Source organism: Cibotium barometz, chromosome 3, assembly GCF_041138505.1.
Source record: "Cibotium barometz isolate CiBa-2024 chromosome 3, ASM4113850v1, whole genome shotgun sequence".
In the NCBI taxonomy this organism is placed as follows: Eukaryota; Viridiplantae; Streptophyta; class Polypodiopsida; order Cyatheales; family Cibotiaceae; genus Cibotium; species Cibotium barometz.
Window position 1 is genome coordinate 55,314,628 of NC_141048.1, and position 26,954 is coordinate 55,341,581.

Sequence of the window (26,954 nt, forward strand, 5' to 3'; positions counted from 1 at the left end):
TGTAAGGATATAATATCGTCCAGTATGTAAGGATATAATATCATCAAACATTAAACTTTCTAGTTTTCTAAATTTTACACATAAATTATGTGTAAATTCATCTGTCTTTTCTACATCTTTGTATTTTTTTATCTTAAATTGTTTCGATAAAACGTATGGTTCTATTCATACAAAGAGCTATGAGAAGTGGGAGGAGGCACTTTATTTGGGAAAAATACATGAGCAATGCAATATAGGGCATTTAAATACTTCTAAAGTCATCCTTCATGAAAACTACATGCATTATAGAGAATTTACATACTTATCATATTTATGTCATAATCATTCTTCATAAAATGGGAATTCAAGATGGCACCATCATTAACTACATCAATAGCTTCACTTCTTGACGTGAAATAATTTACCTTTAATATTTGATACTACTATTTTGGTGATAAAAGAGTAGTATCAAATATTGGTGGTTTTTATTTATTATATACTCGTGGCTTTTATTCATAGTTTAAAAGTTCACAAAGACCATCTTTAGCTCAATTGTGTGGGCATCTAAGCTGAAGGGATGTTTCAAATTCATCCCTTAATGCGTTCTCTTGTGCAAAGCCTAGTGGCATTGAGTACATTTTTGTACTTGAGCTACCTTGGATATCTTGAGTTGTTTCTTTCATGATGAGACTACATTCTTGCATTGAAGAGGCTTTAACAATCTGCATCATATGAAAAATAGAATAGCATGTGAAAAATGAAAAACAAAGCTACGAGCACTCAAAGGCTATTTAATATAATACATGTAAGTTTGAAGAAAACTTTACACTAAACAACTTTCGCATGACACTACAAAGAATTTGTTAGTAAAGAAACGTTTTAACATTTAAGGAGACATTTTATAAATTTGTTTCTTAGGTTGACCAACAAAAATGAATCCAAGTGTGAGAAGTTTTGTAGGTAAAGATACCTTAGATCTTAGTATTCGATTCTCTTGTTGAAGTAGATGCTCCTAGAGTGGGAAAACAAAATTAATGGGAAAAACCTTACATAGTGTGAATACATAACCATTACATCTAGGAATTTTAAGAAAGTTACAAATTGTATGCCTTATGCCTTCTTACAAATTTCTTACTCTTTTTTGGACATCATGACATTCACAATGCAATAATTGAGATACTTTTAAAATTAAAAAATGTAAATTAAGAATCTTTATTAGCATTTTATATAAAATTATATAGTCTAGTACCTTTCTTGTCCTCACATTACATATTCCAGCTTCGAGTTGGCTTTCAAGCTTTTCCAAATCCCCAATTTGAAATCCCAAAAGATTGTGTCCCATTATGTGTCTACAATAAAACATGTTAATTAAAAGGGTAGTTATGACACAAGAGAGAATTAAAAGTGATAAAGGTTAGGACATGTCCACTTAGACATTAAAAGTATTTTTTGTGTGTTTAAATGCATGTTTAGGTATTTTAAACTCAAACCTAAACCCCATCTTGGTAGCATGGTACAACCATCTCTTTGGCAAGGATCTATCAACACATTGGTAAAGGGTGTCTTAAAACCCAAAACCAACCTTTAAGAAAACTTTAGAAAAAAAAATCTCATTCACAACCTTAGTACCTATGTCTTTCCTCTATGTAATTGAGTTGGTCCTTCAACTGGGAAGTCTCATCTCTCCAATACTACAAAAACAAGTAACTATAAGTGTTCCATTTTAATGATGACAATCATTCCATCAAAATCTCTTATTATAACCTTAAGAAAAATCATACCTATATTTCAATCATGACAATAATTCTATCAAAATCTATGACTACACCCTTGACAAAATCATAGCTACATTATTTGCATTTACAGTTTACCTACATTTTTGTTATGATGAGGTTATATTTAAAATGGATTCTATGGCTAGACACCTACTCTAATGAGAATATTGTAGAGGTAAATAAAGTGTTTGAAACCTTTCCCACCCCTTTGAAAAACACGTGGAAATCAGACTTAAATAATAATGGTCCAATGAAACCTTAGAGAGATAATTATGAATTTTATAAAAACGCATAAATTTAAAGGAGTAAAAAATGATCGAGGTTTAAGTATTTTTTCCTTGTCTTTCTGAAAGCAAACTATATACACCTTTGAGGATCAAACATATTATTTTATGCCTTTTTAAAAAATTATGATTTAGATATTTGCAAGGTATATCATATATTAAGGAATTAGGTAATATCAAATAAGGTACCTGAACACCTTAGTCATATCCTATTAAGAACTTAGGTACCCTATCATATAGTTAGTTAGTTATGTTAAGGTACCTTAACACATTAGTCATATCCTATTAAGAACTTAGGTACCCTATCATATAGTTAGTTATGTTAAGAATTTAGGAGAAGCTTACAAGTTTTAAAATTTGAAAATCAATGGTCCACTTTGTATTTATATCTACAAGGGTACCCTAGTATCTCTAGTTATATATTATGTTAAAAATTTAGGAAAGCTAGCTAGTAGTACAAAATCAATGGTCCACCCTCAACCCCTATAGACTAGATGGTTAGACAAGTTTCTTAGTAACCGAATCCATGGTCCACCCTATACATATACACTTTTCATGATGACTCCTACAAAGTAAGTGGTTAGAGACCATGGTTAGATCTCGTGGGGGTTACTCAAAAATATGTAAGGTAGCATGTGAGTTTAGCATAAGGGATTTTTTTCTCTTTTGAAGTTACAGAAACTTTACATACATAAGGAGATTTTTAATTAAAATGGTGAAAATTTTGGTACAAAAGGGATAATTTTATTGTAAAATGTATCATAGAATGGGTGTTTTTCAACTTCAAAAGCCCGTAAGTAGAGTTTTTTATTAAATACCCCTTGCATGCACTTGCTATATAGGGGGTTAATAGAGTGACCCCCCAAGGGTTAGATAACCCATATGATGGTGATGATTCAAGACATGAACATTATCACACCAGTGTGAGAAGTTTCGACATTGTAGATAGATTAAGCTTATCAACAAACAGTTACCAAGGATGAATTTCCAACACTAAATTCATCAAATTTTAATACATGATAAAAATAAATTTTCTTAGGCGGTAAATTATAATCATCAAATGCCAAAAACAATGTGCCTATGCTTATTAGTCTATACGAAGTAAATAGTAGACATAGTTAAGTTTTGGTCCAAGGACAAGTTTCAACCACCAATATCGTTTCTTATCCACTTAGTAATCTATAGTAGAGATAGAATAAGGTAAAAGTAAGTTCTTTACTAAGGACAAGTTTGAACTACCACTGATAATGTTTCATATCAAAATCTCCTCTTTTTCTAAGAGGTCTTTCATGCATTATCTTAATTTTTATAATATTTATCTTCCTACATTACCTGGCACTTTTTCCCTCACTTGGAGGTTTTTTCTGCTATGCGTATGTACACCCTCTTATCTACTAATTTTGCGGTGTGTTTCTTATATTTTGTATATGGCACACATTTGTTCATTCTAATCTAGTGTGTTTGTGTGCTCTCAAGCTTTTCTATCATGTGTATGTGCATCATTGCAACTTTAACCCTAATTCCAACAATTGGTATCAGAGCTAGCTTCCTTCACACTTGATCTAGTAGTCTAACCCCCTCCTCACGACCTTGTTTTTTTGTCTCCAATTGAGATACCCTCTTAGGAGAAGAAGGTATATAATGTAGTGTGCTATATACAAAGTATACAAAATTTTAGGGGTTTGCGACGCGATTTGGGTGCGTTTTGGGCACCGCAAGGTTTCTGCATACGTTTTAGAGAGGCATCATTTTGGATTGGTTCTGCCTGGTTTTGGGTGTTTGGGCTATGTAAGGGAAAGATTTGGTGTGCAACATCTATAGTGTCTTCAACGACATCAACCATCATACTTTTTCCAGTAACACTCAATTATCTACTCTGTGTCTTATTTTTCATACACTTTGCAGGTGATTCAGTCAGTTTGGCAACCATCCAAGACTACAATTAGTGAGAATACTGAGTACTTGCAGTGTGTTGAAAGATTTTGAATTTGGTAGAAAGTCATGGCTCGCACAGTAGTAATGTATTCAACATGTTGTCTACTGAGGACCAACTTGATGGGACTAACTACCCATTGTGGTTCTATATGATGAGACATGTACTTGTTGATAAAGGCCTTTGGAATGTGGTCACTGGTAGTGAAACTCGCCCTGTTTCACAGCTACAAGTGCAAACAAGTGCTGCAGGTACATCTGAAGTAGAATCTGATACAGATGTGGCTACTCCACATGCACCACCAGTACCTCCCACTGTTGCTCAAACGAGATGCGATGGAAGAGATGCACAGGCACATGCATTGCTTGCACTTTCTATAAAGACAAGCATTATTTCTCGTATTTGGTCATGTAAGACTTCAAAACATGAATGGGATGCACTTTCTACATTATACTAGGTGCGCAATTAAGCATGTGTTGCATATCTACGCAAACAGTTGGAGTCTGAGCATATGAATGAGGGAGACTCAATGGATAGCTTCTTAACCAAGATCAAAGATTTTAAGGAGGAGCTTTCTATTGTGGATGACATAGATCGTGATAGTACATTGGTACTGCCCACAATTCTCAATGCACTACCGAATTCTTATCAGAGTTTTGTCTCTACCCTTAGACTCATGATGATTGAAGGAAAATCCAAATGCCCTTACATTTGATGAGCTGGTTTTAGTACTCTTGCAAGAAGAGCAATCTAGGCAAAACAGATCTGTTATGTGAGTTGGATTTTGTTGTTGATCAGAAAGGCAAAGATAAAGCTTCTTCGCATGGTGGTTCTAAGCCAAAATCAGAGTCCTCAAGTAAGGATGCAGAGAAAGAAGATGATAAGCCTAAAAAGAAGGACAATTGTCACTATTGCAAGAAACCAAGGCACTACATAAATGAGTGCCAGTAAAGGCTAGAGAAGGAGAAAAAGAAAGAATCGGGCATGGTGGTGGCTGATGCATCTGCATCAAGTGTAGAGAAGAAGAAATCTATAAGTTTTGCTCAAGATAATTGGGCATGGACTGTACATTGTAGTTATGACCCTTATGTTCATGATATATGCATGCCAGTGGTGGCAGAATCGGATGCTTGGTACTTTGACAATGATGCTAATAAGCACATTACTTCACAAAAAAAATTATTCTCATCTCTGGAATCTCTCGCACGAATCGTTACATGTGCAAATGGTTCCTCATATCCTATCAAAGAAGTTGGTAGAGTTGTGCTCACTGCTACTAATGGAGATGCATTTACTCTTTCTAAAGTTTTATATGTGCCAAGCATTAAGAAGAACTTGTTGTCAGTTTCAGCCTTAGCCTTGTGAGGCTTGATGGTGAAATTTAAAGATAACAGATGTACAGTTCGAGATAGAAATGATGGTTATTCTATCATTGCCTCAGGTACCTTTTTTCATGGCATATACAAGATGGATGTATTTGAGAAGTTGGATCATGATGCTTGCTGATTCTCTATGACTCGTGTTATGAGTGATGCATAATTATGGCATGCACGATTTGGCCATCTGAATTATAGCAGTTTGTTATGCCTTCAAAGGCATGATATGTGTTTGAGTTGGCAACTCTTGAGATCCCTATTAGACATGTATGTGAGGGGTGTATTCATAGTAAAATGCATTGAGCATCATTTCCAAAGGATGGATATGTGAGAACTGTTAAGAAATTATAGCTTATACATAGTGATGTATGTGGTCCTATGAGGACACCATTTATTGGGGGGTATCTTTACTTCGCCACATTACTCTAGATATAGTTGGGCGTATCCATTAAAGTAGAAGCCAGAGGTTTTATGTGCTTTAGGCACTTTGTATCCATGGCTAAAACATGTGAATGTAAAGTTGGCACCCTTCATTCAATTCGAGGGGGGGGGGGAGTATATGTTCAAGGAATTTCATGCATATATTGCGGAAAAAGGCATAAGGCATCAATGTACAGTGCCATACACACCTCAGCAAAATGGTGTGGCTAAGAGGAAGAACATGTCTCATGGAGATGGCACGATGTATGGTGAAAGCCCAAGATTCACCTCATGGTTTTTGGTTAGAGGCAACTATGTGTGCAAACTATGTGTTGAACAAATACCCTACCAAGGCAAGGCTTTATAGTCTAAAACTCCTTATGAAGCTTGGCATGGACGAAAATTGTCTGTGGCTCATTTCCATATTTTTTATTGTCTTGCTTATGCTCTTCTGCCTAAGCAACAATGCAATAACCTTGATGATAAGGTAGTTAAATGTATATTTGTGGGATATAGTTCAAAAAGCGAGGGATATAGACTTTACCATCTAGCCTCAAAGCAGATTTTGGTAAGTAGAGATGTTTTTGTCAAAACCTCAGCCCATGCTTTCATGCAAAAAACAGCAGAATGTATGCTCACAAGACATGTCTGATTCGCTCCTACCTTTCTTTACTGGAGGGAAACCATATATAGAGCAATTGAATGCTCAACCAAGTGCTGAAATTCAACCTTCGCAGGTGCAAAACCAACGTGTAAATTAGGCTTTTCATGAGGTAATTATTGAGGATGTAGTGGATGAGGAGAGAGCAGCCATAGAAGAATCTAGGCATATGCCAAAATGGCTTGTGAAGACGTTGAGGGATAGCAAGTTGACAACTCCTTTACCTAACATAACTCATCCAGGTTCTCATCATGCAGATTATTATCATGTGGATCATGTTCTCATTTCTACTTTATGTAATGAGGAGGAACCTGTTTCCTTTGAGGATATAGGAGAATGATCATTGGATGCATGCTATGCAAGACGAGTATAACTCTATACTCAAGAATGAAACCTGGTATTTGATAGATCTACCTCATGGAAAGAAGGCCATTGGTACTAAGTGGGTTTACAAGTTAAACGCAAAGTAGATGGTAGCATTTATTGCTACAAGGCCAGACTCGTTACAAAGGGGTATGCCCAACAAAAGGGCATTGATTAATGAGACCTTTGCACTCACATCTCATATGACTACCATTAGGTGTCTCATTTCTTTGGCAACACATCATGGGTGGAATGTATATTAGTCGGACATTAAGACTGCATTCTTGAATGGTGATTTACAGGAGGAGGTGTATGTATCCTAGTCTCCTGGTTTTGTTGTAAAATGAGAAGAGTCTAAAGTATGCAGGATAAAAAAGGGTCTTTATGGCCTTAAGTAGGCTCCTAGAGCATGGTATGAGAAGATTCATGCATAATCGGTTGCAAATGATTTTTACAAGAGTACCCTCTATGTGAAGAGGAGTAAGGACACATTTTTGCTCATCGTTCTATACGTTGATGACATGCTGCTCATGGGACCCGTTTTATAGATAAGATTTGAGCCTTTAAGGCTGATTTGCAGTCATTGTTTAAGATATTAGATTTGGGACCTTTGTATTACTGTTTGGGGATTCAATTTATGCAAATACCTTGATAAGGCCTTGTGGTCTAAAACTCCTTTATGAAGCTTGGCATGGCCGGAAGCGTTCTATGACTCATTTGCATGTTTTTGGTTGTCTTGCTTATGCTCTTGTGCCTAAGAAACAATGCAGTAAGCTTGATATTAAGGCAGTTAAATGCATATTTGTGGGATGATACAGTTCAAAAAGCGAGGGATATAGTATTTACCATCTAGCCTCAAAGTAGATTTTGGTAAGTAGAGATGTTTTTGTCAAAAACTCACTTCAGCCCATGCTTTCATGCAAAAAACAACAAAATGTATGCTCACAAGACGTCTCATTCGGTCCTACCTTTGTTCACTGGATGGCAACCATATATAGAGCAATTGAATGCTTTACCAAGTGCTGAAATTCAACCTTTGCAGGTGCAAAATCAGCCTGCAAATCAAGCTTTTGATGAGGTAATTATTGAGGATGTAGTGGATGAGGAGAGAGCAGCTATAGAAGAATCTAGACATATGCCAAAATGGCTTGTGAAGACATTGAGGGAAAGCAAGTTGACAGATCCTTTACCTAGCAGAACTCATCCAAGTTCTCATTATGCAGATTATTATCATGTGGATCATGTTCTCATTTCTACTTTATGTAATGACTCAAAGAAGGAACCTGTTTCCTTTGAGGACACAGGAGAATGATCATTGGATGCATGCTATGCAAGACGAGTATAACTCTATACTCAATAATGACACTTGGTATTTAATAGATCTACCTCATGGAAAGAAGGCCATTGGTACTAAGTGGGTTTACAAGCTAAAACGCAAAGCAGATAGTAGCATTTATTGCTACAAGGCCAGACTTGTTCCAAAGGGGTATGCCCAACAAAAGGGCATTGATTAATGAGACCTTTGCACACTCACATCTCGTATGACTACCATTAGGTGTCTCATTGCTTTGGCAACACATCATCGGTGGAATGTACATCAGTTGGACATTAAGAGTGCATTCTTGAATGGTGATTTACATGAGGAGGTGTATGTATCCTAGTCTCCCTGGTTTTGTTGTGAAATGAGAAGAGTCTAAAGTATGCAAGTTAAAAAAGGCTCTTTATGGCCTTAAGCAGGCTCTTAGAGCATGGTATGAGAAGATTCATGCATAATTGGTTGCAAATGATTTTTACAACAGTCCAACAATGAGTACCCTCTATGTGAAGAGGAGTAAGGACACATTTTTGTTCATCATTCTATACATTGATGACACGCTACTCATGGGACCCGTTATAGATAAGATTTGAGCCTTTAAGGCTAATTTGCAGTCATCGTTTAAGATGTTAGATTTGGTACATTTGCATTACTATTTGGGGATTTAGTTTTTGCAACGCAATGATGGCATTGTTATGCTACAATCTAAATATATACAAAAGCTATTGAAGAGGTTTAGTCTTCAAGACTTTAAACCTATAGCTACACCTATGGAGACAAGTACTCGACTTAGTATTCAAGATGCAACAGACTCTTTTGATGCTAGTTTGTATCAGTAGGCTGTTGGATCCCTTGTTTATGTGTGCGACATGAGGCGAGATGTATAATATGCGATCTCACAGTTGATAAGATTTATGTATAGGCCAAGTACGAAGCATTGACAGGCTATTAAGCGATTTTTTTGCTATTTACAAGGCACTTAGTATTTTTGATTATTTTATCCAAAGGGGGGTGAGTCACAACTACATGCCTTAAGTGATTGAGATTGGGCAAGATGTTATGTCCCACGAGTGTCCACTAGTGAGTTTTACTTTCGCCTTGTTAATTCATGTATATCATGGATCAGCAAGAACCAACCTACAATGGCCACTTTTAGCTATAAAGATGAGTATAGGGCAGGTTTTATATAGCTACAGTTGAGTTTGTGTGGCGGCTCAGACGTCTTATGGCTGATTTGGGTGTTGGACAGTCATCTAGTACTACAATTTTCATTGATAGCTAGAGTGCATTAGTAGTTGCGAGGATCCTAGTGTTTCATGGCCGCACTAAGTACATTGAGGTGCATTACCACTATGTGAGAGAAAGACTCTTTGCAACAGAGGTCAGCTTGGTCTATGTGTCTACACATGACAACATAGAGAGTGATTCACAAAGGCTCTTCCTCGTGAAAAGTTTGAAGATGTCTTATGGCTGATTTGGGTGTTGGACAATCATCTAGTACTACTAGCTAGAGAGTGCATTAGTAGTTGTGAGGATCCCAGTGTTTCATGGCCGCACTAAGCACATTCAGGTGCATTACCACTATGTGAGGGAAAGACTCTTTGCAACAAAGGTCAGCTTGGTCTATGTGTCTACACATGACAACATGGAGAGTGATTCACAAAGGCTCTTCCTCGTGAAAAGTTCGAAGACGTCTTATGGCTGATTTGGGTGTTGGACAGTCATCTAGTACTACGATTTTCATTGATAGCTAGAGTGCATTAGCAGTTGCGAGGATCCCAGTGTTTCATGGCCGCACTAAGCACATTGAGGTGCATTACCACTATGTGAGGAAAAGGCTCTTTGCACAACAGAGGTCAGCTTGGTCTATGTGTCTACACATGATAACATGGCAGAGTGATTCACAAATGCTCTTCCTCGTGAAAAGTTCGAAGCTTTTCATAAAGCTTTGGGCTTATTGCCTTTTCAGGATTGATTGGCCATACCCTGTACATGTTTACATCCTCACTTCAGGGGGGATTTGTAGCATTATATGAAAGTAATGTTTGTGAACACACTTCAGTGTTTCATGGCCGCACTAAGCACATTGAGGTGCATTACCACTATGTGAGGAAAAGGCTCTTTGCACAACAGAGGTCAGCTTGGTCTATGTGTCTACACATGATAACATGGCAGAGTGATTCACAAATGCTCTTCCTCGTGAAAAGTTCGAAGCTTTTCATAAAGCTTTGGGCTTATTGCCTTTTCAGGATTGATTGGCCATACCCTGTACATGTTTACATCATCACTTCAGGGGGGATTTGTAGCATTATATGAAAGTAATGTTTGTGAACACACTTAGGACCTCCGAGGCACTTTTTCCCACTAGGAGGTTTTTTCCCCTGTGCGTATGTACAGCCTCTTATCTACTCAATTTGGGATGTGTACTTATTTTTTATATATGGAACACATTTGTTCATACTAACCTAGTGAGTTTTTGTGCTCTCAAGCTTCTCTATCATGTGTGTGTGCATTGTTGTAACCCTAACCCTAATTCTAACACATATCTAGGGCATAAAGGTAGAATAAATATGGCATTGATGGAGAGTAATATGGACATACCTAGGACATGAAGATAGAATAAGTATGGCATTAAGGGAGCATAATGTAGACATAGCTCAGGAATATCTAAGGCATTTTGAGGAAGCATATTGTAGACATGGCTAGGTTGCATATTGTAGACGTAGCTATAGGGCATAGCCAAGGCATTGTTAGGTCATCATAGACAAGGTATCTGTGGCCATAGATAAATCCTAGCCAAGACACATACGGGGATAACTAAAAGGGTCAGCACCAATCATTGTACAACATCCATAAAAAATTCTTAAGTCTTGTCTAGTTGCACCACAACAATGTAGTCATTTTAGATATTGATTGCAGTCCTAGGACAATTCTTCTATTCTAATAACATTTTGGCTCTAAAGTTGCAAAGTTTGTATCATTGTGTGCCGTAAGGAAAATGAAGTATCAAACAATGACATTTCAAGGAGTGAACTACCCTAATCATTGTGGGTTTTAGTTAATAACATTTTGGTTGTATAGTCGGTGAGTGTGTACCATTCTATGTTGTAAAGCCACTCAAGGATATCCAAGAAGTGAAAGGTCATAGTCCAAAAAAAAGCAAAATGATCAAGCCTAATAAAATTCTCGAATACTTTAGAGAAGGTCAAGTCTAACTACCATTTTGTTCCATAAAGCAACTCAAGTCACCCATGACAACAAGGTAAGGCCTAAGAACCTTCAAAGAATCTAGAGAATGCTATTTATATACTTAAATAAATTTAGAGCTAAATACGTGCTAAGATATAAAATCTCACAAGAATCAAATTAAATAAAAATGAAACTACCAAATACATAATATCATAATAGTTTAAGAAGCTATAGAACCAAATACATGCACAAATGTAAAATCTTATAAGAATCAAATCAATTATAAAACAAATTGTCAATGTAAAGTATAAATCCCTAAGTAAAATGCAAAATAATAATCCCCAAATATTCTCATGTTACTCCAAGTAACATCTTGATCATTTAAAAAAGCCAAATAAATCACTCAAAGATTAGAAATAAAATAAGAACCAAAAGTTGGTCTTCAAGAACATAAACTAGACGTGCTCATTCTCATTTTATGTAAATCAAAACTCAGGGGAAACCCAAAGTCAGAAGATCATGCTAGTAAAATTAGTCATTTTAAAAACAATACATTTTGAAAGAAAGTAGTTTCAAGATTAGCCTGGACTCCTATGGCTCAAAAGGTGGATATTGATGTAAGAGATGATGTGCCTATTATTAATGTCATCATTGAGAGGCAAACAATTTCTAATGCATACATTGATGGAGGTGCGTCGATCAATGTCATGAGTGAAAAAACAATGAAAGATGCTGATTTAAAGTTGTCTTCTACTAACTCTCCCTATCGCATCAAACTTGCTGATAATACCAGGGTCAAAACCTTAGGAATTGTTAGGAATTTGGGAGTGAATGTATGTGGTATTTCAATGCCTACAACTCTCCACGTCATTCTTACAAAGCCTCATGCTAGGGCTTACCCATTGTTATTGGGTAGGCCATGGCTTCGCCAGGTGAAGGCAGTTCAAAAGTGGGAGACAAGTGATCTTATTCTACAAGGTAAGAATAAGAAGGTCCACTACAACATCAAGAGTCGTCGCAAAAAAGTGGTAAGAGGTAAACCTTCAACTTCCAAAAGTTCAGAGTCAGAGTCATCCGCCGATGAAGAGGAGACAAGTGGTAGCTCCGAGGATTCCATCTCAGAAGGGGAGGTGGAGGGAGTTGCATTTGGTCTTTCCCTAGGAAGGGATCGAGGGGATGCTGAAAACAATGGAGCCTTGGAAGGGGAAGCTTCTTCGACCATGTTCAAGAAAGGAGATGTGGACCTCACTAGTCTTCACCAACAGAATGAACTTCTTCTTGATGAGTCCATATAGCAGGTACTAAAAGGGAGAATTACTTAAAAATGCTGGATGGATTTTCTAACCTTTTTGCAAACAGCTACTCACAAGTATGCCAAGTTACCCTAGTAGGACACAAGATTGATCTCAAGCCCCAAAGTAAGCCAGTGGTACAGCGGCTAAGGCGTTTGGGAGTAGTACAAAGCGGAGGTGCTTAAGAATGAGGTAACTAATTTGCTTGATGCTAATTTATTTTTCAGTAGAGAATTCAGAGTGGATTTTCCTAGTTGTAGTCACTCCCAAAAAGGGTGGAAAATGGCATGTGTGTGTGTGGACTTTCGCCCGCTGAATGCATGCACAAAGAGGGATTATTATCCTCTACCCTTTCAGGATGAGATTTTGGATCAAGTTGCAGGTCATGAGTTGTGATACTCTGGATACTTTCCAATCCATACTTGTGAAGAAGATCAAAGGAAAACCTCATTTATCACCCCTTGGGGAGTGTATGCCTATAGGGTGATACCGTTTGGCTTGACCAAATGCCCCAACAACTTTTCAATGCTTCATGAGTCAAATATTTGCACCTTACTTAGGAAAGTTTACAAGGGTCTTTTTGGATGATTTTTGCATTTATTCAAGCCACATGGATCACTTGGAAAAGTTGAGGTTGGCCTTGCAAACTATTGTTGATGCAAAAGGGTGCCTTAATCTTGGAAAATGCCGCTTGGCACGAGGGACATGTTATCTGTTAGAAGAAGGCGTAGAGATGGATCATGAGAGAAGGTGCAGGCAATTGTGGCCCTCCCACCTACCAATGTAAGGGAGGTAAGGAGGATTTTGAGTAAAACAAAGTATTACCAACGCTTTGTTGACATGTTCTCTGAGAAGATGTATCCTATAAATCTGTTGACCCAAAGAAGAATGTTTCTTTTCTATGGGAGCCCGATCAAATTCAATCTTTTTGTTTTCTTAAGGAATGCATGAGTCAAAGTCCAATTGTGCAGACTCCTAGGTGGAGGGAGGACTTTTATGTGAACCCTAGTGTCTCATCACATTCAATGGGTGCTATACTCTTACAAAAGGGAGACCAAGGGGATATGCAACCAGTGTATTATGCAAGCCGACAACTCACTGATGGCCGAGGAGAGGTATGGTGAAATGGAGAAAGGTGGTTTGTCTCTTGTTTTTGCAGTAAAGAAGTTCAGGTCATACTTGTTACCTCACCCTTTTTTCTTCCTCACATCTCAACCTTCTTTACAATTCTTGGTCCGCAAACCCAATCCTACAGGAGAGAAGTTTGCAAAGTGGATTTGTGAGCTTCAAGAATTCTCTTTCACTTTTATTACAGAAAACACCACTAGGGCCTCTCTTGCAAATTTGCTTACAAGGAAGGAAGAGGAAGAAGGAATAGGAACAAAGGAAGAAGTATATGAAGATTTGGAGACACCACCAACTTCTTTCACTATGCATTTTGATGGAGCCTTTAGCCCTTCAAGGCAATGTGGGGCTGGGGGGATAGTTTTATTTGATCTAGAAGGAAAAGAGGTATGGGCCAAGGGTAGGGAATTTTCAAAGGCTATATCAAATAATGTGGCTGAGTACAATGCATTAATTTGGGGATTAGAAGATTGCATAAAAGATAGAATTAAAGAGGTAGAGGTTAAAGGAGATTCGCAATTGGTCATCTGACAAATGAAAGGAGAATATAAGGCAAGGAGTCCTAATCTCCAAGAATTGTATAAAAGGGCAATGGAGTTAAAAGAAGCTTTTGAGTTTTGTAAATTTGTACATGTTAACAGGAAGGATAATCAAAAGGCTGATGAATTGGCTACTAAAACTTTGGCTTCTTTCAAAGTAGCTATTCTTGCATTAATGGATACAGGTTGGCCTGAGCTCCAAGATGCTCAATACTATTTAGATACAGGATACTTCCCTCCTGGATTGAGTTCTCAACAGCAAAGGCTTACAAGGAAAGCTTATCCTTACACAATTCTAGGGGATTTTCTTTACAAGCAAGGTAAGGATAAGATTCTTAGGAGGGTAGTGAGCCTTGAAGAATCTAAAAGGATTATGGAATTATGTCATGAATGTTCAGGTCACTTTGCCTCAGCCAGCACAACTCAGAGGATCCTTAACACAGGTTATTATTGTCCTCGACTTAGCAAAGATGTCTATGAGTGGTGCAGAAACTGTGAAGTATGCCAAGCATATGGGCATAAGCAATTGGTTCCCAGACCCTTAAACCCTATCCCAGCATATGGTCCATTTGAAAGGTGGGGATTAGATTTTGTGGGCCCACTTGCTTGTTCCTCACCAGGGAAGTATTACATATTGGTGGCCACGGATTATGCAACAAGGTGGGCAGAAGCAAAGGCCATGGTCAATAATAAAGCAGTGGATGTGGCATCCTTTCTCAAGGAATACATATGTGCGGGATTTGGGTGTCCAGTAGAAATCCTTACGGATGGGGGGAGGTCTTTCAGGAGAATGACTTGATTGAAGCTTTGGTGCAGAAATTAAAAATAAAGCATGCTACGTCAATTCCCTATTATCCCCAATGTAATGGTTTAGTAGAAAAAACTAATGAACTGCTTTGTGGATCTTTGTCTAAGCTAGTGGATACTATGAAGAGAAAGTGGGATGCGTATTTGCCAGAGGTCCTATGGGCCTATAGGACAACTCACAAACTCTCTCTTGGTTTCACACCTTTTCAGTTAGTTTATGGAATGGAGGCTATTTTGCCAATAGAATTGGAAATCACAAGCCTTCGCACATCTTTTGCACGCTTGAATAATGAAGAGGAAACACATTGCCAAACGCCTAGTACAACTGGAGAACTTGGATGAGAGGCGACTTCAAGCACTTCAAAATTTGGAGGCTGCACAATAACGGTGATGACACTCTCACGAAGAAGAAGAAGAAGAAGCCAGTACTCAAGCAAGGAAGCTTAGTCATGAGGTATGATGGCCGTGTGGAGAAACGGCTAGATAAGAAGCTTCTTTGACGCTAAGAAGATCCCTTCAGGATAAAGCAAAAGTTCAAAAATAACACCTATCTTCTAGAGGATGCAAGTGGCACAAGGAGGTTTGCGGACGTGCCAATGAGTACCGAGCTAAAGATATTTTATCCTCGAGCACCATGGCTAGTAGACCCCCAAGACAAGCATGGGATCTGCTGGTGGGGGGAAAAGATGTGACATGAAAAATTCATATCTTTCATTTTCAATTTTGTACATATTTTGATGGTTTCTCAATTGTAATAAGGCGGAAGCTTGTCCAAGAAGATTGCGGCACCCATAATGAAATAACGGTGTGGTGATGCGACGGCTTGGCGGCTACCCTGACAATAGCATTCTATCTTCAAATATAATGGTTGTACTTGATTTAGGGTACACACATTGTAAATGCCACAAGTATGCTTGATAAATACTTTGGTATGGTAGATAGGCTAGTGATGTGGAGAATAAAAGTGAGCCTTCATGCTCACATGGATTTTAATTGTATTATTAATATAGTATTCACCATAAGACTAAAAGTTGGGGAGTGTGGAAGGCATGTGGAGGAGTGTGTGTAGGTGCATAATTGGGAAAGATTCTTCTAGAATGCCTACATGGAAGAGAACAATTCTACCATGTGTAAGTGGGATCTCCATCTACATGCCACTTAGACTTGGCTACTATCTCATCACACTTTCAAAGTCAAAAAGTCTTCAATTTAATAATCAATAGAAGACTTAGCCTAAGAGGACAATTGATGGTGACATCTACCCTTATGTCACTGAGAAGGGTTGAAGATTTTTATGTTGTAATTTGTAACAATGGAAGAGAGGGTGATTCTCCACCTTTAAAAGGAGCCCTTCTCTCCGTTTCAAATCAAAGAATGAAGCCTGACACTCATTGCCATTCTCTTATCTTCAAACCCTTATTCAAACACTCTCTTTACATGTGAATGTATCATTTAGCATTAGGTCCTCATGCTTAACCCAATTTTGGACCTCTTTGATGATTCATAATAAGTGGGATAAGGAGTTCTTATCTTGGTGGGCCTGTGACTTCTCAAGGTAGCCCTTGCCTTATTGCCGCTCTCCTTTGGAGGTACCAATGGTTTTAGCGGTAATGAGCATGTGGAAAGACTTTGGGGACCATAGGTAAATCTTTATACGATTGTCCACTGAGCAATGTTAACCCTTACCCTCTAGCTTGAATCATCAAGGAGATGAAAGGCAAGAGGCTATGTGAAAATTGAGGTTTCATGCAAAGAGAGGGAAGTGCAGTTTTTGTGATCTAATACCCAAATTTCAACTGGTAATTACTCATCACTCGGGTATTGGTTTCTAAAATTGATTATATGGCTAGGAAGCTCTTTATATGCTCTTTTCACTCATGTAACTAATTTCTTAATCCTTTACTTCATTGATAATCAGAATTTCTCCCAAAGTTGGTAATTTTTAGGTGAATTTTGACAGTTTTATAGTCTTGTTGTAAAATGCTCATAACATTTCGCTCGGTTGCTCGTTTTTTAAAGTTTTCATGTAGGCGTGAAGCTCTCTTCAAGCTCTATGTACCAATGTAATCCTTTTTTATACAGTGTAAATGAATTTAAAACTACAATTCTCTCTATATCTCTATTTTTATAGACTTTTGGCCATTATTTTTTCTTAATAATGATTAATTCCTCTTAATCTCTTATCATCAAAAAGAAAATCCCATGTATCTTATCCTATTGTAGAGTGATTGCTATATTCTTTTACTTTAGGATGTTCCATCCAAATCGTCCAATTCGAAACGGATGAACCTTACCAACATTCCCCGTATGTTTCCATTCACATAATCCTGAGTCGGAAGATTTTCTTCCAACAAAGAATTGCTCTCTTGTTTAGAGCTGCAAGATTGGCAAAAATTCTTGCTTCCCCTGAGCCTTTCATCTTTCCTTCCATGAATTATGATCTCACCTTTGATGTGTTTATCTTTATCTTAACCTACGGAGAGAAAGGGAGGTGAGGAGGCTGTGAGGTTTCATACAAGTGTGTTTTGATTCTAAGAAGTGACCGAACTCAAAATCCCAACTTTGTGTCACATCTTTTTGGTGGAGTTGACGGGCAGGTTTTACTTAGAATTATTCTATTTTAACCTCAAAGTCCTGCATGATTAAAGAAAAGTTATTTTGAAATAAGTAAATTTTCCTTGTTGGTACTCATCTTTTGGTGCAATATGTTCAACATTTCGATGTTCCAATGATCGAAAAGAGAAGACCCGAGGAGTTATCTCCGAGAGTTTATCCGAGCATGCCACTTGACGAGTTGGTCTATGAAGGAGAGGGCAAAAATACTTCCACATTTCTTGGAGGGTGTGGCCTTAACTTCGCATGAGGCTTTGCCAGAGGAGTCCAAGAATGATTAGGAAAGATTGACCAAAGCAATGAAGGAGAGATTTGGGACAGTGAAGTCATCAAATGCTTTACTATTGCAATTGGATCAGATTTTCCAAAAAGAAGGAGAGTCAGTTTTTGCCTTTTTAGTGAGATATGAAGCCTTGTTCATCAAATATCAACAAGCTGCTTTACATGTTGTTGCTTGTTCTTTTTCACCTTCTATGGGAGATTCAAAGAGTTCTTTAGCAATGGAGCACCTTAAGATGAGCAAGTTTATCATGGCTTTGGATCCCCACTTGCATGGAAAAGTTCTTAGCAAAGATCCCACTAATTTTAAAGAGGCTCTGCGTATTGCTTTGAAGAAAGAGGCCACTCTTCATATTGAGTCCACATTCCAATCTTCTCCGAGTGTGCTAACCCCACCACGAGTAGAGATAGCCTTAACATCTCAGGTACAAGCTCCATCCTTGGATCATAACATTGCACAACTTATGGCAGAATTTGCTGAATTGAAGTTACACTTAGTCAATGCAAGGCCACCTAGGGTTCCATTTGAGGATAAAAGCAAATTCAATTCCATGTGTCACATCCTATGAATGTCAAGAGAAGGGCACTATCACACTGAGTGTCCAAAATTGAGGAAAAGAGAGGATGAAAGTTTAGCACTTTTTTTAAAGGAAACATACTCAGAAGAAGAAGAGAAAACATTGATGCCATTAATGGAAAAAGGGGTCATAAAACTAGGAGCCAAGAAGAAAAAGAACAAGAAGATAAATCTGAAGAAGAGGAGAAAAATAAGAAGAAGAAGAAGTCTAGGAGAAAAATTGAACAATCTAACTTTCCTCTTGAACAAGGATCTCTTAGTTATGACCTCTTAACAGATCTTAGGGAGAAAATGGCACAAATCACATTTGGGCAGCTTTTGGCACTCTCTCCAAAGCTGGCTAGCACAAGGGAATCTAAGAAATGGAAGAAGAGGGATAATGGGACTCATATGGCTCAAAAGGTGAATATTGATAAAGGAGATGATTTAGATATAGGATACTTCCCTCCTGGATTGAATCCTCAATAGAAGCAAAGGCTTGCAACAAGCAAAGCTCATCCTTACACAATTCTAGGGGATGTTCTTTACAAGGAAGGTAAGGATAAGATTCTTAGGAGGGTGGTGAGCCTGCAAGAATCTAAAAGGATTATGGAATTATGTCATGAATGTTCAGGTCTCTTTGCCTCAGCCAGTAGAACTCAGAGGATCCTTAACACAGGTTATTATTGGCCTCGACTCAGCAAAGATGTCTATGAGTGGTGCAGAAGCTGTGAAGTATGCCAGGCATATGGGCGTAAGCAATTGGTTCCTGGACCCTTCAACCCTATCCCAGCATATGGTCCATTTGAAAGGTGGGGATTAGATTTTTTGGGCCCACTTCCTCGTTCCTCACATGGGAAGTATTACATATTGGTGGCCATAGACTATGCAACAAGGTGGACAGAAGCAAAGGCCATGGTCAATAATAAAGCAATGGCTGTGGCATCCTTTCTCAAGGAATACATATGTGCCTGATTTGGGTGTCCACCATTAGAAATCCTTACGGATGGCGGGAGGTCTTTAAGGAATGACTTGATGGAAGCTTTGGTGCAGAAATTAAAAATAAAGCATGCTATGTCAACTCCCTATTATCCCCAATGTAATGGTTTAGTAGAAAAAACTAATGGACTGCTTTGTGGATCTTTGTCTAAGCTAGTGGATACTATGAAGAGAAAGTGGGATGTGCATTTGCCAGAGGTCCTATGGGCCTATAGGACAACTCACAAACTCTCTCTTGGTTTCACACCTTTTCAGTTAGTTTATGGAATGGAGGCTATTTTGCCAATAGAATTGGAAATCACAAGCTTTCGCACATCTTTTGCATGCTTGAATAATGAAGAAGAAACACATGCCCAACCCCTAGTACAACTGGAGACCTTGGATGAGAGGTGACTTCAGGCACTTCAAAATTTGGAGGCTGCACAACAACGACGCAAGGCAAGGCATGACACTCTCACACAAAGAAGAAGAAGAAGAAGCCAAAACTCAAGCAGGAAGCTTAGTCATCATGAGGTATGATGGTCGTGTGGAGAAACTGCTAGATAAGAAGCTTCTTCGACGCTGGGAAGTCTCCTTCAGGGGATAAAGCAAAAGTTCAAAAATAACACCTATCTTCTAGAGGATGCAAGTGGCTAGGAGGTTCTCAGACGTGCCAATGAGTACCAGCTAAAGATATTTTACCCTCGAGCACCATGGCCAGCAAACCCCCAAGACAAGCATGGAGGATCTCCTGGGGGGGAAAGATGTGACATGAAAAATTGATATCTTTCATTTTCAATTTTGTACATTTTTTTATGGTTTCTCAATGGTAATAAGGCGAAGGCTTGTCCAAGAAGATTGCGGTGCTGCCCACAATGGAATAACGACGTGGTGATGCGGCAGCTTGGCAGCTACCCTGATAATAGCATTCTATCTTCAAATATAATGGTTATATTTGATTTAGGGTGCACACATTGTAAATGCCACAAGTATGCTTGATAAATACTTTGGTATGGTAGATAGGCTAGTGATGTGGAAAATAAAAGTGGGCCTTCATGCTGCTCACATGGATTTTAATTGTATTATTATTATAGTATTCATCATAAGGCTACAAGTTGGAGAGTGTGTGGAAGGCATGTGGAGGAGTGTGTGTAGGCGCATAAGTGGGAAAGATTCTTTTAGTAGAATGCCTACAGGAAAGAGGAGAATTCCACCATGTGTAAGTGGGATCTCCACCTACATGCCACTTAGACTTGTCTATTATCTCATCACACTTTCAAAGTAAAAAAGTCTTCAATTTAATAATCAATAGAAGACTTAGCCTAAGAGGACAATTGATGGTGACATCTACCCTTATGTCACTGAAGGGTTGAAGATTTTTATGTTGTAATTTGTAACAATGGAAGAGAGAGTGATTCTCTTCCTATAAAAGGATCCCTTTTCTCCCTTTCAAATCAATGAATGAAGTCTCCTCAATTGAGCATTTTGTGTCATTGCTATTCTCTTATCTTCAAACCCTTATTCAAACACTCTCTTTACATGTGAATGTCTTATTTAGCATTAGCTCCTTATGCTTAACCCGATTTTTGACCTCTTTGATGATTCAAGTGAGATAAAGAGTTATTATTTTGGTGGGCTTGTGACTTCTCAAGGTAGCCCTTGCCTTATTGCCACCCTCCTTTGGAGGTACCAATGGTTTTAGCGGCGGTAATGAGCATGTGGAAAGACTTTGGGGACCATAGGTAAATCTTTATACAATTGTCCACTAAGCAATGTTAACCCTTACTCTCTAGCTTGAATCATCAAGGAGATGAAAGGCAAGAGGCTATGTGAAAATTGAGGTTTCATACAAAGAGAGGGAAGTGCAGTTTTTGTGGTCTAATACCCAAATTTCAACCGATAATTACTCACTCGGGTATTGGTTTCTAAAATTGATCATATGGCTAGGAAGCTCTTTATATACTCTTTCCACTCATGTAATTAATTTCTTAATCCTTTACTTCATTGATGATCAGAATTTCTCCCAAAGTTGGTAACTTTTAGGTGAATTTTGGCAGTTTTATAGTCTTATAGTAAAATACTCATAACTTTTTGCTCGGTCACCCATAATTATCATCACTCAGGTATTGGTTTCTAAAATTGATTATATGGCTAGGAAGCTCTTTATATACTCTTTCCACTTATGTAATTAATTTCTTAATCCTTTACTTCATTGATGATCAAAATTTTTTCCAAAGTTGGTAACTTTTAGGCGAATTTTGGCAGTTTTATAGTCTTGTAGTAAAATGCTCATAACTTTTTGCTCGGTCACCCGTTTTTGAAAGTTTTTATATAGGCATGAAGCTTTGTTCAAGCTTTACATACCTATGTAATCATATTTTGTATAGTCTATATGGATTTAAAACTGCAACTCTCTATGTATCTCTATTGGCCATTATTTCTTCTTAATAATGATTAATTTCTCTTAATTTCTTATCAAAAAGCAAATCCCATGTATCTTATCCGCTTGTAAAGTGATTGCTATATTCTTTTACTTTAAGATGTTCCATCCAAATCGCCCAATTTGAACGGATGAACCTTACCAACATTCCCCGTATGTTCTCGTTCACATAATCCTGAGTCGGGAGATTTTCTTCCAACAAAGAATTGCTCTCTTGTTTGGAGCTGCAAAACTGGCAGAAATTCTTGCTTTTGCTAAGCCTTTCATCTTTCCTTCCATGAACTATGATCTCACCTTTGATGTGTTTATCTTTATCTTAACCTAGGGAGAGAAAGGGAGGTGAGGAGGCTGAGTGGTTTCATACAAGTGCGTTTTGATTCTAAAAAGTGACCGAAGTCAAAACCCCAACTTTGTGTCAGAGTATACACATGCTTCCACATTCCTTTTAAATATAAACTATTCCGCACTTTCTCAAAGATCTTAAACAGCCCCATCTTTCCCAATAATGGAGAAGAATGGATCTCTTCTGACATCCTCTTCTTGTATTTGGATGTAGGCACAAGAAGGTAGACTTTGCCTTTTGTAGTAGATGAGTCAATTACAAAGTTCAAATTGTAGCAAATCATCATGGGATCTTTGCTGTAATTTCTGCCACATTGGTACCACTTCCTCATCTAATACGTACTCTTCTTGGATATCCAAAATTCAATATTTATGTACCTCTGACATTGCCATGCATCTACATGCCCATATGCATGATGACAATGCATCCACCAGAACATTCTCTTTCCCTTTCTTATAAAGAGATCGCGAAGCCATAATTTTGCAATGTAGCCACCTACCTTCTTTGCTTGGGAGAGATTGTAGGTTGAGACAGGTAGTATTGAAGCACTCTATGATCACTCTTTACCAAGAAATGTCTCCCCCATATAAGTAATGATGCCACTTCTTTATTGCATGAAGTGTTGCCAACATCTCTTGATTATAGACATGTATAACCATTTCCTTTGCATAAATCTTTCGACTCTAAAAAATGATCACTCCATGTTCTTGAAACAAAATAGTCCCAATGCCTCTTCCACATGCATCGGCTTGAACTAGAAATGGCTTCAAGACATCCGAGCATACAAGTATAGGGGTTGATGTGAGCATCTCCTTGAGCTCTTGGAAACTCTTATCGACTATAGCATCCCAAAAGAAAGCCTCTTTCTTAATCTTGTCGCTAAGAGGTACAGAAACACAAGTATACCTCTTAATGAACCTCCTATAAAATGATAACAAACTCAAAATCCCCTTAATTGAGTGGTATTTGTAGGTGTGGTCAAATTCTTAACACACTCAACCTTCTTAGGATCCACCAAAATGCCTTCTTTGCTCATTACGTGTCCAAGATACTAAATCTTTTTTTCCATAAATATGCATTATATTTTCTTTCCATATAAGTTTTTGGCTCTTAAACCATCCAAAACATCCCTTGCATGCATCAAGTCCTCCTTCTCCCCTTTGCTATATATCAAGATATCATCAAAGAATACAACAACCCATTTGTAGAGCAAAGGTCCAAGCGCCTTGTTCACTAAAGCTTGAAATGTTGTTGATGCATTGCATAACCCAAACGACATAACCAAATAATGGTAAAGACCTCTCTTAGTCAGAAATGCCATTTTATACTCATCACCTTCCTTGAATCTCAACTGGTGATAATCTGATCTCAAATCAATCTTGGAGAAGAAACATGCAGCTTTCAACTCATCAAGCAAGTCATCAGCTGGTGATAATCTGATCTCAAATCAATCTTGGAGAAGAAACATACAGCTTTCAACTCATCAAGCAAGTCATCAATACATGGAATGGGAAATCTATTTTTGATTGTAGACTTATTCAAATCCCTATAATCCACGCAAATGCTAAAAGTACCATCCTTCTTCTTGACCAAGTATATGGGTGATGCAAAAGGTGATTGGCTAGGAGTATAACCCATCCCATGTCCATAAGGTCTTGCACTTGCTTTGCCACTTCATCCTTCTCTCAACTTTTGACAATCTATAAAGTAGTTTGTTGACGGGCTTGGTATGTGGCCCATTGGTATCCACCTCCCTTCTTGGTGGCAAGAACTTTGGCTTTTGGAACACATCCTCATACTCCTTCAACAATTCCTTCATACATTTACACATAACGTCACCCTTTTTTTCATTGCTTTCTTCTTTGTTGCAAAGCTAAAAGTCATATATATATCCCATCTTCTTTAGATCCCTCTTGAGCTGTGTGGAATTGATCATCTTGATACTTGGCACATAAGTTTCGGTCAATGTAACCTCATGGTTTCCATGCATAAAACTCATATACCCTTGCTATAAATTCATGTGAAACAACCCAAGAGTTGCCAACCAATCGCATCCCAAAACAATGTCAATGGGAACCATATCTAGTACAAGTATAATAATTTGTGAGAATCAACCTCACATCCTTGAATACCATTGTGCAATCCATATTTTCCCCATCCCCATTAGCACTTGAACCTCGTACCACAAAGATAAAGCTACGGGCTCTAATTTGAGAGTGCAACATCAATTTGGTGTTGATAAAGCTATGTGTGCTTCCACTATCAATCAAAACATGTGTCACCATTTCATTAATGTATGCATTTAACCTTAACTTATTGGCTCCTTAACCAGCATAGGCATCACTTGAGATATTGCATAGGGTAGCCACATTGCCTTTGTCATGATAAGCACACATAGGCATTGGTAACCCATCATCATAGTCAACATCCTCCCTCCTTTAATCCACCCGGATCAAAGGAAAGTTCACCATCCTTCTCTACATCCTCAATCTCATTGTTGGCATCTTCAAAGTACTCCTCATACTCAACTACATCCTCCGCAATGTCTTCATGGAAAGGTTTGGTGTGAGAATCATGCATAGGGTCATCTTCTTGGCCTTACAAACCTTCCAATGATCCTTGTTCCATTTGTCACAACACTTGAAGTAGAAACCCTTTTCCTTCAAGTTGTTAATGCAATTTTCTCCCAAAACCTTGCTCTTGTTAGATGCTTCTGCATCAACTTGCTTTCCATCACCATTTGGATGGTCAACCAAATCTAAAATTTCCTCTTCCACCTCTTCCATAGACGGTTGGGAATCTAGGAGGACCCGTGTGATAAGAAACTCCACATGAAAATTTGCCCAAAGTTGAAGTGTCAATATCAGCCCTAAATCCATGCCTTGATCCACTAGAATGTGTATATTTTGCCTCATATATCTCCGCAAAAGAAGCATGGCCTCCTTGATGGTGTCATGCCTTTGAGCATCCACATCAACCTTGATGTTGTTTTCGGCCCTTTGATAAACTTCCTCAATTTGTATTCCTCACTCAAGACTTCCACATGAAGTGAAAACTTCATAAACTTATGCACATACTCCTTGACATTGCCCGTTTGAGTGAGATCATACCATTTCTCCAACATCCTTGATCTTTTTAGGGCTGAAACAAAGGCTCTCCTCATCTTATTCTTGAATTCAACCCAAATAGTGATCAAATAGCCATGAGAATTCAAGTGTGGCCCACCACACATGGGCATAATCTTCTAGAAGCAAGGTAGTAAACAAAACCTTCGCCCTATCACTTCAAGGACTAAGTTAAAAGTAAAGCTCCATCTTGTCAATCCATTATTCAAAATCCTCATTTGGTTGAGCCTTCACCCTTGAACTTAGTGAAAGTCAACTTATCCTTCACTCCCTTAAACTCCTCTTCATCACCACCTTGATGATGATGAACATGCAGTCTATGCTCCATTGGTCTAACATAATTTTCCCTAAACTCATTGAAGTTATGCTACCTTGATTAGGTTCCATCCAATTAAAATGATGACCCATCTCATCAAAGTGATGACTACTAATATGTGAAGAATGATGACCCATCTCATCAAAGTGTTGTCCACTCATGTGTGGATGATGACCCATCTCATCAAAGTGTTGTCCACTCATGTATGGATGATTCTACCCTTGATTCTTCCAACACTATACCTTTGCTTTTGTTTACTTATCTCCCTTGCTTTGATGAAACCTCATTCATAGGATAGCCATGATCATTCAAGCGTCGCCACCACACATGGGCATAATCTTCTAGATGCAAGGTAGTAAACAAAACCTTGGCCCTATCACAACGAGGACTAAGTTCAAAGTAAAGATCCATCTTGTCAATCCATTATTCAAAATCCTCATTTGGTTGAGTCTTCACCCTTGAACTTAGTGAAAGTCAACTTGTCCTTCACTCCCTTAAACTCATCTTCATCACCACCTCGATGATGAACATACGGTCTATGCTCCATTGGTCTAACATGATTTCCCCTAAACTCATTGAAGTGATGAGGGCTACCATGATTAGGTTCCATCCCATTAAAATGATGACCCATCTGATCAAAGTGATGACTACTAATATGTGAAGAATGATGACCCGTCTCATCAAAGTGTTGTCCACTCATGTGTGGATGATTCCAATTTACATTCACCCTTGATTCTTCCACAACTATACCTTTGCTTTTGTTCCCATTTCTCCCTTGCATTAATGAAACCTCATTCATAGGACAATGCATAGGCATACCGGGCATACTTGTTCCACCTTGATGCATCAATGACGAAGGAATCTTGTCCTTTCCACGAATAGACCCATGATTCCCATCAACATTGTGCATACTAGCTTGAGGAGTATGCAGTGCATTTCTATATGAAGGTTCCATAAAAGATCCATAAGCTTCTGGTCCCATTGGTGGAAAAGTGTTTGGTGCATATGGATGCAACATAGGTCCACCATAAGCTTCTTTGCCTTTATCCACATGTTTCCTCAAGCTCGAAATCTCATTATGCAACACCTTGCTCGTAGAGTCAAACTTGTCCACCATGAACTGAAATCACTAGTCCATCCTTTCAATCATAGTTTGCATAAGATTAAACATGTTATTCATGTTCATGTCTCTGCCTTCTTTAGGTGTTTGTGGAACATTTACCTCTTGATGCACCCCTTCATGCAT

The 26,954-nt window shown here is 38.2% G+C and overlaps 1 protein-coding gene across 1 annotated transcript in view; it reads right to left on the reverse strand.

The window, feature by feature from the left end:
- Positions 1 to 365: 365 nt before the first annotated feature.
- LOC147640278 (MADS-box transcription factor 23-like) overlaps positions 366 to 26,954 on the reverse strand; it is a 109,558-nt gene continuing 82,969 nt past the window's right edge. Inside the window, exons 4-7 of the mRNA XM_086823522.1 lie at positions 1,609 to 1,670; positions 1,229 to 1,328; positions 950 to 991; positions 366 to 701 (exon numbers count right to left, since the gene is read on the reverse strand). Coding sequence (XP_086679648.1) covers positions 528 to 701; positions 950 to 991; positions 1,229 to 1,328; positions 1,609 to 1,670 — 378 coding nt within the window. The 3' untranslated portion in view covers positions 366 to 527. The remainder of the gene's footprint in view (positions 702 to 949; positions 992 to 1,228; positions 1,329 to 1,608; positions 1,671 to 26,954) is intronic.